Source organism: Musca domestica, unplaced genomic scaffold, assembly GCF_030504385.1.
Source record: "Musca domestica strain aabys unplaced genomic scaffold, Musca_domestica.polishedcontigs.V.1.1 112, whole genome shotgun sequence".
Classification (NCBI taxonomy): domain Eukaryota; kingdom Metazoa; phylum Arthropoda; class Insecta; order Diptera; family Muscidae; genus Musca; species Musca domestica.
The window spans coordinates 239,331-256,501 of record NW_026712140.1 but is presented as its reverse complement, the minus strand read 5'-3'; the positions used below and the strand labels follow the sequence as shown (position 1 = coordinate 256,501).

General features: G+C 34.3%; 2 protein-coding genes across 2 annotated transcripts in view; both read left to right on the top strand.

Annotated features, from left to right (window-relative positions):
• LOC101898988 (headcase protein) overlaps window positions 1-14,140 on the top strand; it is a 389,567-nt gene extending 375,427 nt beyond the window's left edge. The window contains exons 4-7 of the mRNA XM_005178123.4: window positions 4,577-4,765; window positions 11,187-11,275; window positions 11,380-11,479; window positions 13,727-14,140. Of these exons, the coding sequence (XP_005178180.2) occupies window positions 4,577-4,765; window positions 11,187-11,275; window positions 11,380-11,479; window positions 13,727-13,900 (552 nt within the window). The 3' untranslated portion in view covers window positions 13,901-14,140. The remainder of the gene's footprint in view (window positions 1-4,576; window positions 4,766-11,186; window positions 11,276-11,379; window positions 11,480-13,726) is intronic.
• Window positions 14,141-14,161: 21 nt separating this feature from the next.
• Window positions 14,162-15,028, top strand: LOC131807146 (protein kinase 4-like). The gene has a single exon (XM_059132163.1). The coding sequence runs from the start codon at window positions 14,173-14,175 to the stop codon at window positions 14,902-14,904; it is 732 nt and encodes a 243-aa protein (XP_058988146.1). The 5' UTR covers window positions 14,162-14,172; the 3' UTR covers window positions 14,905-15,028.
• Window positions 15,029-17,171: the final 2,143 nt, after the last annotated feature.

Here is a 17,171-nt window from a genome sequence, read left to right as displayed (position 1 = left end):
CTTTTTTCAAGATTCCTACGTACACATTATAAATTGTCAGGACCTATTTCCTTTCAATTTGAAGACTACTTGACTACTTTTACACTTTGGGTAAAGATTTTAAGCAACAATTGAAAATTTTTAAAGTTAATTTCAATAAGGAATTTTCGGAAAAAATATAGATTTTTGAGGATATTTTTAAACTTTCGTTTTTGCAATAAAATATAGTGAAATTATCCAAAAATTCCTAGTAAACATAATACAGTTTTCAGGACTTACTGGCATACAATCGGGGTATTTTTTATCACTTCCCTTAATTTTTATTTTGGAACAAAAATTTGGGTTTTTGTTCTACATTTTTAAGGATATCCTGGGAAAAATATATATTTGTTTAATCTTCAGTGGCTTTTGTATATATTACATACCCATAACTTTTCGCCACATATGATTGGTATATACATACTTCATCATCCTCAAATTGTCTAATATTTTTTTCCTTATTAGTATAGGATCCAAGGTTTTTTAATCAATTTCAAATTTTGGCGAGACATCATGCTCTCTTGTGTACTTTAAGTAGCTGGAATAAAATGTTTTTTTTTTCTCCAGAATTAATTTGAAATTCTCACCTTTGTCATAATTTAGAAATGTGCCATATCCAAGGAGGGTTCACTAATAAATTGTCTGTGAAAATTCCACTGAGTCATTGTGCTAAGCAATGTACGAAAACAAAAGCAACAATACATTTTTTGTTTGTTCTCAAATACCAATAATTTTATTAAGGGTCATGTAACCTTTAGATGTTGAATTTACCTTAAATAATACAACATGCAAGGTCCTTAAGTGCCACACTCACGGTGACGAATACATACATACATGCATGCATGCATACATACAGATATCAAGTGTATTTGTCTTAAATTGAATATAGGGGAACAGCCAGACATGTGAATGTACCTTTCTTTACTTTCTTCTATGACAATTTGAATTATTTAGTAAATGAGAGTACGTAAATTGATAATAAAAATGCAATAACCAAAAAACAATAACAACAAATAAAGTTGTAAGGGCATATGAATGTTAACGCCCACAAATATTCCTTTGAATGATCCCAAAAAAAAAAGAAGGAATATAGCTTTCTTATAAAATAAGGCAACAGCAAACATACCGAAGATAAATTGCTAAATTTTTCTTTCTCTTGAAAACGTGCAATATATATCCTAAGCTAAGCTAATTTTATTCGTATAGCTTCATATATAGATGAACCCACGTGCATATACTACAATCAATTTATTTCAATATTCTTTGCTGGAGTCGTCAAGTGTTTGTTGGTGTGTGTGTGTGTGTGTGAGTGAAGAAAACATTTTTGTTGTTGTTTTTGTTTTACAATCAATTGCGACGACGACCACACAATATATGCACATATATATTTCTCTACATTATTTGTATTCGTGAACGAAAAGGTAAAGACTTATAACATGAACGAGAAACAATAAAAACCAATTTTCTCATGAAGGATATAATAAAAGACCGACCGACAAACAGCCAAAAACTGATAAAGGTCTGTCGGACAAAGGTTAAGAATTTAAGCAGCAACACTCACTCGTGTCATGTGGAAAACTGCAAGAATCTGAAAATTGTTATACGAATACCACCGACCTGAGTTTATTGTACTTTTAATAGTACTTACGTATGTAATTGCATTAAATGGATGAGGTAAAGGTGAAGAATGTAAAGGAATAAAAAAAAATATGCTAAGAAAAAAATATAAACAATTATAAAAAATACGAATTAATAAAATAATAAGATTACAATTAATTTTATCACAAATCAATGATTTTAACTTTGAAAAATATCCTCAAGAATTCACGACTTTAGACTTGAAGCTTCTTAAAAAAATATTCTTAAAATTCCACGATTATAGTTTTTTTACTCCTTAAAAATATAAATTTTAAAATAACCTTTGAAAAATTCTAAGATTGTACAAAACTCGCTGTGATAGTACCCAATAGTTCTTGAAATAATATTCTTAAAATGATTATTATATTTGAAAAGTATATATATAAGTTCTTCAAAAATCAATAAAGATATTTTTGAAGATTCTCGATAGACTTTAAACAGCAACAGTTATTCTTTAAGATCCACAATTAGACCTTAAAAACAAAGTACAGGGTGAGATGAAAAAACTGCAAGCAACTTCAGACTGCTGTTATTTTTAAGCCACTCCGCCCAACAGCAAAATTATTCCAGTAACAGCATTTTGGTGAGAATTTTCCAGAAAAAAAGTTATTCGTAATGGAATTCAAGCGTGATAGTGTAATTTCTTTATATTTGGCTGGAAAACCACAAGTGGCTATCGTTAGAGCACTCCAGCATTAAAATGTGAATAAATCTTTTGTGTCTCATACCATCGCTCATTACCGTGATTCTGGTAGAGAAGCCCGACATCAAGGAAGTGGACGAAAGAAAACAGCAACATCAACAGAAATGGTTCGAACAGTAAAGAATCGATTTGATAGAAACCCGCGATGCAGTGGCTGTATGGCAATATTCCCTTCAGCAAATATTGAAAAATGAGCTTTGGGAAAAGCCATTGAAATTCCAAAAAGTGCAAGAACTTACAACGCAACGGAAAGAAAATAGACTCAAAAGAGCTAAAGAGTTGCTTTGCTTGGCCGAAAGTGGTGAACTGCCGAAATTGTTTTTTTTCGATAAGAAAACATTCTTTGTCCAGCAGTTAGTAAACAAACAAAATGATCATGTTTACTTGCCAAAGAGATCAGCTGAAATGTGCATCTTCCGTTGGCCACCAGAACTCAAGCGCCGGCCATGGTGATGGTCGCTCTCCGCTCGTATTAATCGACCGTGGCATTAGAATAAATGCCGAAAATTTTCTCGAAAATATTCTGGAGGGTGTATTAAAGCCTTGGTCACGCAAACATTTTGGCCGCAGACCTTGGACATTCCAACAGGACTCAGCACCATGGTACTCAGCACGCGCTAACCAAGAATGGTTACAAAAGAGGTTCCTCGGTTCATTTCCAGCGCACAATGGCCACCAAAATCTCCGGATACCAATCCGTTGGACTATTGTGTCTGGAGTATTTTGGGAAGCAAGGTTGACACTAATTAAATACCAAAGTGTCGATCACCTCAAGCAAGCGCTTAGAATGGGAATGGGCCAAAATACCGCAGAGCAACATTCGGGCAGCGTGTGACGGTTTCATTGGCCGTAATTCGTGCCAAAGGTGACCAATTCGAAGAAACCTAAATTTATTCTAAAATTGGATGCTATTTCCGACATTTTTTGTTTTCATTCAATAAAATTTAAAAATTTTGGCGTTTGGCTTTTTTGCGGTTTTTTTATCTCACCCTGTATGTTAAATATGTATTTCTCTGAATTTTAAACTCTTGGGACGATTTTTTAATTTTCACACTTGCTGTAAGACAGGTAAAATTATCTGGATGTGTAAACTCTTGCTCTATTTGAAGAATTTTGACTTTCCAAAAAATCGCGACCGCTCCTACACAAAACCTATACGCGGAGAGTAAACTTCTTGTAAAACTTTTTTAATTAAACTTCTGTCCTAAGGCTTTCTATTCGCTCTCTAATTTTTCCTAAAAGAATATTTTAAAAATCTTATTTTCAATTGGTACCTTAAATATTGTACCTTATGGGGCCTGAAATGAATATTTGTTGGTATTATAAAGCTTATGACAAGATATATCTTATTATCTTATATTATAGATCAGTGAAAAAAAATATGCTTTCAAAAAAATTAACACAATTTTAAAAATAATTATTTATATATTTAAAATATTGAATTTTTAAGTCTTAATTTAAGGTACACATTTTCTCCTACAGTGAATGTGACTATGTATAGGACAATTGAATTCATTTTCGAATACAATAACATGTATATGTTAACCAAAAAACGAAGAAAACACTGTCTACCCCTATAGGGATAGAGTTCATAATATATGATTTTTTTTTTCGGCTGTGTTGATATTTCATTGAATATTCCTTTCATGGCAGCAGACACCATAACTGGTAGCCGAACAATATTGCTTTTGTTTTTGTTGTTGGCAAGTGGCACGTTTTCATTTTATGCTTCATTTATTGGCGCCGCCAAAATACAATATATATATATATATAGCCAGCCATTCGAAGCAGCACAACAACACAGAAAATTGGAATTTAAGACAATATAGTATAGTAAAGATCCCAGTATTCACATATGAGACCACCAAACCATAACAAGTGGGTATGCAGTTTTTTTCGGGTAGGATTTAACAAAACCAAAAAAAAAAAAAAACACTGAACGGATTCCTTCTTTTAGTAAACGTAATCCTTGTGATGCCGTTACACCTTTAGCCATGGAGGAATAATATTGATATTTTAAGCATATGCAGCAGAAAGCATATTTTTTCCTTTTGAACTCACATTCTTCATGGTCAATGTCCTTGTTGTTATCAAAAGGCTTATAATGCTTCATATTTATGGTTTCAATTTCAATTTTTTTTCTCTATCTTTATATCTCATGTATTTGTGCGAGTTATTTATGTTTGTTAATATGTTTTTCTTTGTATTTTATTGCAGATTGAAGACGAGGGTAATCATGGCAATGATGAAACCAGACTTTTCATTCTCTCATCATTGGCTCAGTCACAGAAGAGCCGCGTCGCTTGCATTTTGTGTGAAGAACCAATGTTGGTGTTCGACCGTTATCCTTTGGTCGATGGCACATTCTTTTTGAGTCCCAAACAACATTCGACGGATTGCATTGAGGTAAGTTGAAAGAAGCCAATTTTTTTAAAGAAAGAAAAAACAACAAGATTTTTTAAAACAAATAAATATGTATGACATCTACCAGATTTAGGTTCCAAAAATTAATCACAAATCAATCAATGCAAACAATTTTAGAATTGTTCAATATAGTCCGACTAAATGCTTATGTAACAACATTTCGTAACAAATATCTTTCCTAGTTCACCAAAATGACTCCAATTTCAAAGGGTTTGGCTAGGTGTTGTTAGTTAGCTACTCAACCAGTTCTCTTTTATAAACAGATTTTTACATTCCTTTTTAAATTTTATTGAATGAAAGAAAAACATGTCGGAAATAGCATCAAATTTTAGAATAAGTTTATATTTGTTCGAATCGGTCACCTTTAGTACGAATTATGAAACGCCCAATGAAACCATCACACGCTGCCTCAATGTTGCTCTGCGGTATTTTGGCCCATTCTCGGCGAAGCGCTAGCTTGAGGTTATCGAAACTTTGGTATTTTTAGTGCCAACCTTTCTTTCCAAAATACTCCAGACACAATAGTCCAACGGATTGGTATCCGGAGATTTTGGTGGACATTGTGGGCCAGAAATGAAGCGAGGAACCTCATTTTGTAACCATTCTTGGGTGGCGCGTGCTGAATGCAATGGTGAAGAGCCCTGGTGGAATGTCCAAGGTCTGCGGCCAAAATGTTTGCGTGTCCAAGGCTTTAATACACCCTCCTGATGTCACGGTCGGTTAATACAAGCGGAGGAGCTAACATCGGCTGTTATGGCGGCCCACACCACCACCATGGCCGGGGCTTAAGTTCTGGTGACCAACCGACGATGATGCATATTTTCAGCCGACCTCTTTGGCAAGTAAACACGACATCTGCTGGACAACGAATGTTTTCTCATCGGAGAAACCCAACCCAGTTCACCACTTTCGGCCAAGCGAAGTAACTCTTTAGGTCTTTTGAGTATATTTTCTTTATGTTGCGGTGTAAGTTCTTGCACATTTTGGAATGTATATGGCTTTACCCGAGCTAACTTTTCAATATTCCGCCGAATGGAATATTGCGATATGTTCAGCTAACGAGCCATTTTTCTGCCACTGCGACGAGGGTTTCGATCAAGTCGTTTCTTTACTTTTGGAACCATTTCTGCTGATGTTTCTGTTTTCTTCTGTCCACTTCCTTAACGTCGGGCTACGCTACCAGTATCACGGTAACGAGCGATGGTACAAGACACAAACGATTTATTCACATTCAAATGCTGGAGTACTCTAAGGATAGCCACTTGTGGTTTACCAGCCAAATATAAAGAAATCACACAACAAATAACAGCTGTCGGATAAGTGGCAGTCTGAAGTTGGTTGCAGTTTTTTCATATAACCCTGTATAGATACATAATTTATACATAAAAAATTCTGTCCATATACATATGTATTTCCCCCTATCCCGCCAAAATACAAAATATCATTCATCCAAATAAATTCTTAGTAATTGCATTGTTCTACCTCTCATATCATACTTCCTCGACAATCTTGTCACATAATTTATAGAAAACTGTATCCCCCATTTGTTAATAATAAAAATTACATTTCCAACATTGTTAGTCGGCTATAATGCCTTTATATTGTCAAGCGGAAGTAACGGTAAGAAAATGTAAAATATTACAAGGATATAATACCGTTAAAAGGTATAAAGGGATTTCAGCAATTTAGAACCACAAAAGATGCACGTCGTCAGGCACACACACACTCCTTTGTTTTTGTCGTAAATCTTGTTTAGAGCTTATAACATTTTACTCTGTGGCACTTTTCATTACCAAAGGCAAGGCGGCATACTCATTTGGTCGCTGGCCCGGATGGTGACGACTCCTTTGGCAATGTGTCTTGCAAACGCAATAAAATGCATTCATTGTCAGTGCAATTTATGCAACATTTAAGCCACCATAATTATGCCAAAATGCAGCAGCAACACCAACAACCCAACGCTAATAATCGACTTTAATGTTCCATTTCGTCTTGCATCTTTTGGAGTGCCCACAACCACAACTGCTGGTGTGGGCTTGTGACTTCTTGGCGTCTGCATACGTATTAACTATGTTAAATGCCATAAAACCCTGACAGAACGAACACCTTGAACTTCTCTCCTTTGGCGTTGTGTTGGTTTCTTCATCTATGCAGTCTCAACTTTCTACTTTTTCTTCAGACAGTCACTCAGTCCTACAATTATACTCGCACCGATGTTCTTTTGCGGACCATAAAAACTTTTAACTGCTTTCCTAACTAAGTTAGCATTAATGTTAAACTTTTCCAGCCATCCATCCTTCATTCAGTTTGGCTTGGCAACCTTTGAATGATACCCGGGCCTGGCTGATGGTGTGTGCAGTGCAGATGAACTGCATATGTTTTCCAAAACCATTTTGTGTGTGGGTTAGGCTAAAGTTTGGCAAAAGTTTAACTCCTAATGCAATTGCAGAAAGTTAAGAGTATGTCTGTCCAGCAGCCATTCATTCATTCATTCATTCATCCATCCATCCAACCGTGTGCCTTACCTTGCATCTTACTTACCAACAACAATGTTCCTTTTTCGATTGTTGTTGTTGTATTATAAATGATTATGTCTACACTTTGGCACAGACACATTCCTTAATATACCCTGACACTTACATACCACCGTTGCCACCTTCTCCATCCATCCTTCTTTACCCACTTAATGCCGCCTATCTGAATTTAGATCCATTGAAGAGACCAGGCAAGCTGCATTTAATGTTTAACCCTAAAATGCAGTTTGTGTTTGGCAAAAAAGAAAATGTTGCAATGAAAATTTTGCTTGATTACACTTACGACTGATGTCTTGTGATGTGCATACTGGTGTCTGGCATTAATGGATGATTATGTGGTGACTGGGCAACCCAGTGAAACTATTTGTTACATTTCGAACGCTTACATTCTTTTTGCCGAAAATATCGTTTCTTCATGCAATGAGCCACATTGACACAACGTTTAAGTCCGAAGTGCACCATTTCACCTCGCAAATTATTTTGTATTACATTGTCCAAGCTAATTAATCCTAATGTGGCTTTCCAGGTTCTCAGAAGGTGGAAACCCTCCTTGCAGAAAATTTTCAAGATATGTAACTATTTGTTATTGGTTATTCAGTATTCGAAGATTTCAGACAAATTGTTATCGGCCCTATGGGTGAAATACGGCAAAAAAGGTCTGTCTGTGCGAGGAATAACTTTCGACGGGTCCGATTTGGTACAAACTTCGTTCGAGTTCGGAGATGGGCCTCTTAGAACCTCGAACACAAATTGTTTATAAAAAAAATCATATTGAATCTTGGAAGGTACCTAATATACCACAATTTGCTCCAATTTGTATCTGACCTAAGACTGATATAAATATTACTACGTGCTAGATTCGGACTTTATCGACTACTTCCTACACTTTATATGAGATATGTGCAAATTTTAGGACAATGTGGATATATTCGCGAGGTAACAGATATAGTTGACAGAAGTATTCAATTTTCATACTTCATCTAATACAGATAAAAATACTGGTATGTGCAAAATTTGAAGGAAATCGAATATTTATATCCAATTTTATGCGAAATCATAAATATCAGAAAGAGAAATATTTCGATATAGCAAGTTGTAAAGAATCGCCGACTTGTTTCACAATTTATGACAGATAAAAGAATTGAAAATTGTCATCCTTTGTGGGTTAGGTACCAGAAGGGATTCGCCGATGTATATCATCTTTACAACAGATCTTGCGTTAGAAAAAATATTTGCATGTGTGACATTTGAAGAGAGTTGAATGCTTGTATCGATTTCTTTGAGCTTTTTTTTTTTTTTTTTCAAAATCTTGAACCCTATGTGGGGAGGTACCAGATGGAATATTCCGATCTCTACCATATTTATATCAGATCATGTGTAGATGGAAATATTGAGATATGTCAATGGAATGAATTGAATCCGATGTTAATTTCGTGTTTTATGAGCTTCATAAATTTTTCAAAATTTTGACTCTTTGTGGGTGAGGTACCAGAACGAGGGAACCGATATTTTCCATCTTTACACCAGACCTTGTGTTAATGAAAATATTATGATATGTATAATTTGAAGATAATCGGACACTTACATCACATTTTATGAGAGTTATAATTATTCAAAATTTTTACGCTTTGAGGGGGAGGCACTTGATCGAGTGGACCGATATTATCTATTTTAGCACCTGACCTAGCACTAATGCAAATATTAGGATTTGTAAAGTTGGAGCTAAATCAGATTATACTTTTTCTTTCTGCGAAGTAAATTAATTTCTTTAAAAATATTGACATTTTATGTGAGAGGTACCAGAAGGAGTGGACCTATATTGCCCATCTCCGAACTCGATCTAATTTTGACAATAATATTACGATCAAGAGTTATGTGCGCACCAGCTAGCCAGACAGGCGGACGAACGGACATCTATAGATCGACTTCAAATGTCCTGAAACGGATTTGGTCCAAAGAGACCTAGGGTCTAAAACCGTTATTTCGATGAGGCACGTTTTGGGTAAGGACATAAAAAAACTTGAGTGTAACTCTAGCCCCCATAGAACAATATTTTCCGATTTTACGAATCTCAAATGTTCTATAGGTATTTTGAACTAAATTATACTTAATTTGACTTTTTAGATTCTCGGGATTTCAACTCTTCCCACATATCATGTTTGGTATAGATTTTGTAAAGTGCTGGTATCTCAAGATTTTTGATGTTTGAAAGCTTTAGGTACGACTTACAACCAAACACTTCCACTTGTCGTTAAATAACAATTCGCCATAGAAAATTTTTACAAAAAAAAAAATAATTTTTATATTTTTGAATCGAAAAGAAGTTCACAAAAGCATTCAATGTTGATCCAGAATTTGGAATAGTCTGAAATATCGTATAAATGTATAGAAAGTCACTGCCTTGTTTTCATTTGATAAATAATAAAAATATTCGATATTTTGTGCTTTTAAAGAATTGAGTAAAAAGACTTAAGCTCTCTCACAGCATCAAAAGACATCTATTGGAGCACTTTTTTCGGAGATAGCAGATGAGACCATTTTTAGTCTATACCTTTTTCTCTCCTCCTGATAAATAGAAACTTCTTTATTTTCCACGCATTATTTTGAATCTTATTTACTTCGCTCTGAGTTTACTGGGTTATTTTCTCTTTCGGGAGTATGTGGGCGTTCATATTTGAAAGATTTACTTACCATTTGGTGGAAAGCTTTGCAACTTTCCTTGCATCCAACATGTGTCATATTGGGCACAAGTTATGTGTCAGTCATTCATTCTATTTTCTATTGCATTGCAAAATGCATTTATATCAAATTAATATATCTGTTCCCTTCTGATCGTCAAACTCAGGAAAAATGTAAATAAAAAATAAAACAACAACATGATGCATTAATTTGAAACTTTTTCATTTTGTGACAGCAGAGAAAAAATATTAACTTGGTATTATTGTATGTGGGATGTTGTGGGTTTACGGAAATGTTTTTTTCTCTCTCACTCCCTCCTTCCTCTCGGAGGTTTCTTCTTAACCTAGCCCAATCGCCGACCGACCGACGGACGAGTATGGATAGAAAGTTTAATGCTGCACTGCGTTCTTTTTTTTTTTTCATTTATTTGTCTTTTCCTTTTGGTTATAATTTTTCATTGTTTGTCTCGTGGCTGTCAGTTTAGGAGGCGTTTATTATGTTCCCAACAAACAAACAATGTCTGATAATGTTTGATGACTTGTGCCATGGCTGTCTGGCTGTTTGCCTCAATTTTCACTACAGCCATCCTTTTTGCCGTTATGTTGCCTTCATCGCCAGACCAGGCCAGGCCTGTGTTAGTCTGTTTTGGCTGGCTGTCTGTCACCCACTGAAATATGTTGCATGTTTGGGTTGTGTTTTTTTTTTTCTTTTTAATTTACGACCCAAATGCATCCAACGTTCCTTGCAAGGCTCGTTGTTTTTTCCTGGTACTTGTTCTGAATTTGTTTTACTGGCCGGTCGGCACCAAAGAATTGCATTGCTGGCTGGTTCTCCCTTTTTCATGTCATATTGTGTCTACTGTTATTTTTGATTTGTTTTGTCGCCTTTTGGCCATGCTACATGACCATTTATCTCTTCCACAGTTGCACTTGACTTTCGGCAATTGTTTGTTGTTTTTTTTTATTCTTCGAAAGAATAACAAAAAAAAAAAACAACTTCTTTGTTCAAGCCTAAAGTTTGACTTCCACTTCCGTTTGTTTTGTGAAGGGTTGTTACATTAGTTTTTTACACCCTCAGAGGAAGTAAAATGTCAGTTTCAGCAGTACTTCCTTTGTTTGTTGTTTGCACAAGATTTTTGATTGTTACATTTTCTTTAAATTTATTTTGTTTCTTCTCTCTTTTGCTTCCAGGTGAAATACGAAGGACGCTCTGTTTATTTGACTTGCGTTTGCATGCGCTGTTTGGATGGTACTTCTACTCATCGTAACATTAGCTGCAGGTATGTTTTTTTTTTTTGTTTAATATTCAGCATTTATCAAAATTGGTTTTCTGAAATAAAAATATTTAAAATTGTATTAATATTTTTTTTGTTTATCATTGTAGGTTTTGTGCTGAAAAATGGGACGGTTCAAATCTAGTCTTGGGTACCATGTATGCTTATGATATATTTGCTGCTATGCCATGTTGTGCAGAACGTCTCAAGGTAAGTACAAGTAGAAATGTATGTAACACAAATAAAAGATATTCATATAAAAAAAATTAAAATTATTTGTGTAAATTTATGTAAATATGTTTTTTCTAATAACCAAGAATTTTTCAATTTGATTCCCATAATATGGTTTCCATCGCATAACTGACTAGTTTTACTTGAGCGTATCAAAATTCAACATGTATACGACTCAATTTTCGAAATGCGTGTGGCTCGTGAGATCTGGAAATAAATTATTCATAGTTGTTTATGATACCAATTGATGTGTTTCAAATTTAAGCAGAATCGTAAGCTAAGTTCGTTTTTATACATTTCCCCATTTTGGGAGGAAGGTACTACGAAAATTAGACGGATATATTTCATTTTCATACTACAATACTGGAAGATTAATTTTATACCCTCCACCTTGAATAGGAGAGTATATTAACTTTGTCATTCCCCAAATATTCGTCATAGACCCCATAAAAATATATTCATGATCAGCATAAAATTCGATTTAACAATGTCCGTCTGTTGGTTTGTTGAAATCACGATACTGCTCACATTATTTGACTAAGAGCGGAACAACTTGTCTTGTGTCTAGGATGGTTGGTATGGAAAATGGGATATATCGGTCCACGTTTTGGTATAGCCGCCATATAACGTTACCTCCCGATATTCGGTATTTTGATGATTTACGCCACATTCTTCGATGGATTTGTATAGAAATTGGTATATGTAGGTCAAAATTGGGTTAAGTTTCACGGGGGGAACATTGCATGTATAGGTCCACGTTTTTGTATAGCCCCCATATAATGGTACCTTCCACAGATTTGTCTAAAAATTGGTATTTGTAGGTCATTATGGATTCTAGCTCCGGTGGCAGAACATTCTATATATGTATAGTTCCAAGTCTTAGTATAGCCCCCATATAACGGTACCTCCCGATATTCGGTATTTTGATGACTTTTGTCACATTATTTATAGTTCTTAATGGATTTTCGCTCCAGTGTCAGAACATTCAATATGTTTCCCTAGAGCCGCCATATAATGGTACCCACTGATATTCGGTATTTTGATAATCCTAGTCACATTTACCTACGGAATTTTTTCAAATTTGGCATTTAAGACTTGCAATATTTAACAATCCTAGTAATATCAAGATGTTCAAAAAAATACACTTTTGGGTATGGCTCACATACAACGGGCTCACTCACTTTATGTTTCTTTTTTTGAAAATTTTATCTGCTTTATCCAAAAGGTCTTACTGGTATTTGAAGTTTAAAGTGGAACAGAGTTTTGGAAAAGCGTTTGGAAATTTTGCATCCCTAAATTTCCTAAATCGAGAGGGAAAATTTATTTATGTCAGTATTTTTAACCCCTTGAGCGGTCGTAGCAAGTCAACACATTTTACAGCTTTATCTGTCATAGATTTCCACTATAGCTTCCAGAATACATCAAAAGTGCAACGCCAGGAATTCATAGATATTTTAGGGTTTAAACCTTACTTCATAAGATTTTTTGCGAAATTCTCCTACAAAGCATTAATTTAGACGGACAACGTCGAAGATAAAGATATTCTCCATCAAAATTCACTATAAGTCACTAAAGAACAAATCTTGAATTCCATTTCATTTCAAGAACGTGTTTGCATCCATGTTGCAAAACAAATCCCATATCCTAATTTTTTGATCAACTTTTCCTTGGACATTTTTCGAGTTGATGCATGAAGGTATAAATTGCCTTTTACACACAAAATGCCAGAAGAAGAAATATTCTATACAATATTTCACCACAAATTTTAGAATAAACCATGTACCTTATATAAGAAAATTATATTCGAAATTTGTATATTAGAAGTGAAATTTGTGTGTTGACGTTTTCTGTTGCTAATTCAACACATTTAAAAAATCTGCCTCAATGGAATTTTGTTGGGGAAAGAGTCAAAGGAAGAAATACTCCTGATCAAATTTCATTTTTTGGGATTTTTTTCTTATTTTCGACACTTTAATCTGAGTTGTTATGGAAAATTCCGAAGTGATTTGATAGTACTCGGTTTGTAGATCAAAACACGAAAAGAGTTCCGGTTTCCTAAGGCCGAACTTTTTAAGGCATTAATATTGCCTTGACAATATATTTTAAATATATTTCCCAACATTTAATATAGTGTACGAAAAAAACTTTTATAAATTAGCAATATGTTTAATAAACCTACATCAAGATATGTAAATCGACTTTTTTCCTTATTCTTATCTCTTCCAGTGCAATAATTGCTTCAAATTGCTGTTACATCCACAGCAACGTCTCAATTTCTACAGTGACTATTCGCACTGTGTCACATGCCCCTATTGTGCCACTCAGGATACCCATTTCGTTAAACCATTGACCTACTGCTACACCAAATGCTTGACGGGCCGCCTGTCTGCGATCGCATAACATGAGGCCTCGTTGGAGTTGCCAACAAACACAGCCGCCGGACAATCAGCAACGGCTGGGGTAACTTCAACGAGCCTCTCTCAACAAAAGACCACCGTCGCCAACAACAACAACAAAAAGGTGGTCTTGTATAATCCCAATATTGACTATTCGGCTCCACTGCAACAGGAAATCAATGCCGAATTGATTGGGTCCCATCCCCATGCTCAACAATATCACAAATCACAGCAGCCAGGAGGACAACACAGGTAAGACCAACGGCCGGGCATGGTATGCGTTCGTCTTCGTACAACAATGCCAATGGGGCAGCAGCGTCTGTGACGTCATCCACTACTTCACCCTCTACCTCCGCCACCAATGCCAACGCAACTAATAACAACGGCGCAGGATCTGCGGGCAATAATGCTAATTCAACAATTGTTAATAATGTAGCATTAAAACTAAATGAACAATGTAATATTAGTAAATTAAGTACGGCAACGGCACAGCAGGCTGCCACCAACAATACAGTGACAAATAATTTTAATTTAAATGAATTTAATGCAATGAAAACCCACAATGCTGCCCTTATGGCACAGCAACAGCAACAACAACAGCAGTTAGTAGGCCCCCAGTTAGGTTTAATGCAACAACAGCAAAATAATGATAACAGTATTAATAATTTATTAATTAGTAACAATGCCAATAATCATGTAACCACATTGAATATGAATAGTAAAATTTGGTCCTCTCAGCAACAACAGCAATTGCAACATTTGCAGCACCAAAATCTATATCAAACATCATCCAACAATTTTAACTTGGATTCAACCATGGCAACCAATCATTGCAGCGAGGCCATGATTTCTTCATTATGGGGCTCAGAGTCGAGCTCCAGTGGTTGTTCATCGGGTTCGGGATCTCAGCCCTCGTTGAGTCCCCACCCTCTTGACTTCAGCACCGAATTATCGCAGCAACAGCAAGGAGTCTTTGTGGTCGCAGCAGACCTCACCATCGACCAGTAGCTCAGGTTGTGGCAACCAACTCAGGGATACCTATTATACAGGTTCTTCAAAATTGTCCACCACCAATGCTTCACCCACCTCCTGGTCAATTGGAAATCAGCAGCAACAGCAACAACAATCACAACAGCAAGCCCATTTGCTGTATGACACCAATGAATTGAGTTTGTCCAAAATGAATAATATTTGGGAAATACCCCAGCAGAATGCTAATAATACCAACAGCGCTATGACGTCTGCAGCAGCATTTAACCATCATGACCTATTCCCAGAATTGTGGAGTAATCTGAATGGCCAACACAACACCATTACAACTGATAATATATCAGATATTAGCTCGAATACATCAACATCAAACAATGAATGTGCTGATATTTGGCGTTCCAACGGCCACCAGGCTACAGCTGGTGGTTTGATGCAACCCCCCAAGGCCATGTTTGGCACTGGCGGCCCAGCCACCAATCTAAATATGAATGAAAATAATCCCAGCGGCTTGGGAGCCGCTGCTTGCATGCAATTGTTTTCCGATGAATTCCTATTTATGTAAATCTACATAAATTCAAATAATTTAGTGAAATTTTTTTATTAACAAAGAAAAAAATACAAACGAACCTAACTTAATCATAACCCCTTTCCCTTAAAAGGCAACAAAAGGAAAAAACATTTTTTAGTTAAAAAGTAAAACGAATAAAAAACACATGTAATTTTAAAACTAAACTGGAGAGAAGAAAAAAGAATTTTGAGAATTTTCTTTTGATTTATTTTTTGTTTTGTTATTTTTTTTATTATTTTTGGTATAAATTTAAACATAAATTTTTAGTTTTATTCTTTTAGCAAAAGTATTTTTTTTCAAACCCATTTAAATAAAATGTATAAATCTTTTTTATCTATATATATGTAAAATGTATATACATATAATGAAAAACAAAAAAATAAAAACCTTAATAAACAATTTTACACGTCTATTATTTTTTGTTGAATTTTGTTATTATTTTTTTATTTTCAATTTCTTTTGATTTTTTCATTTCCTTAATAAACACCAAAAAATTCTTAAAACAATTAAACATCACCATTTTCAAAAATAGATTTTTTTGAAAATTTAATATTTTCTTATTAAAAAACAACAAAAAAACTAAAAAACATAATGCTGTGTTTTTCAATAAACATAAAAAATTAACTTAAAATCATTATAAAAAAAAAGCAAATGCTTTAATTTAATAACTTTTTATACATAATAATTACTTATATCCCTTTCTTCTCGTATATAATAATTATAAATTAAGGACATTAATTGAAAAGCAAAAATGTTACATTTCACTTTTTTAGTTTGTGAATTTTTCCGTACATCTTTACCTAAACAATTGGTAATTAATACAATTAGTTTCTTATGGCTTCTTTTGCTATCGGATCATATAAAGAAGCTGCAAAATGTTATTTCAAATTTTAATTATAATTAGTAGTAACACAGAAGCACGTACAGACAATTTTCGAGAATAAGAAAAGGAAAATAACTATGGAAAAAATCGGGGGTATTTTGGAATTTCAAGGTCTGATTATGAAATAATATTTTGTTACGAGCTAAATTCCGAAGTTTAAACAATTTCACAATAAATGTATTTAATTATAGCAAATAAATTTCGGATTAATGTGGAATTTCAATTTCTAGATTTTACTGTCTCGTTTCCGAAATTTGAAATTTTTGATAACTATTTCAAGCTTAAATATATGAAGGTAATATTTTTATCTTTTTTGCCTCGTGAAACCCGAAACCGTTGAAATATTTTTGTACAAAATTCTACTGTATAATAAATATGAAAATAAATCTGATTGAAGTGAACACACCTTAAAAAATTAATATTTACATCTATTTTTCGAAACCCGAAATTGGGAAAACATTCAAATTGCATTTATTTAAGTAACATCTGAATTGATAAATCCCCTTTAAGAATGTCCCCAAGAATAACTGAAAACCGTGACGAGATAAACAAAAAATCCTTGAATTGAAATTAAATCTAGTTTTCCAAGTGATTTTAGTTTTTGTAGCAACAACATTAAGACGGTTACTAAATTGTTTTTCTACACGTCTGTTCTAATATTGAATATCCGGTTGAAGATGTCTGCAAAATTGAAACCTTATAATTTAAATTATTTATGTTTCGTTCGGATTTGTCAATGTCGCTATTGGATATTCGAAATCTTGTTCACTTTCAAAAAAGCAAACTTTCTTTATTTCTAGAAACAGAAATTTACAAAACTACTCGATACATGAA

Coding starts and splice junctions, on each gene's coding strand:
- LOC131807146 (XM_059132163.1), top strand. CDS start 14,173: ATGCGTTCGTCTTCGTACAACAATGCCAATGGGGCAGCAGCGTCTGTG.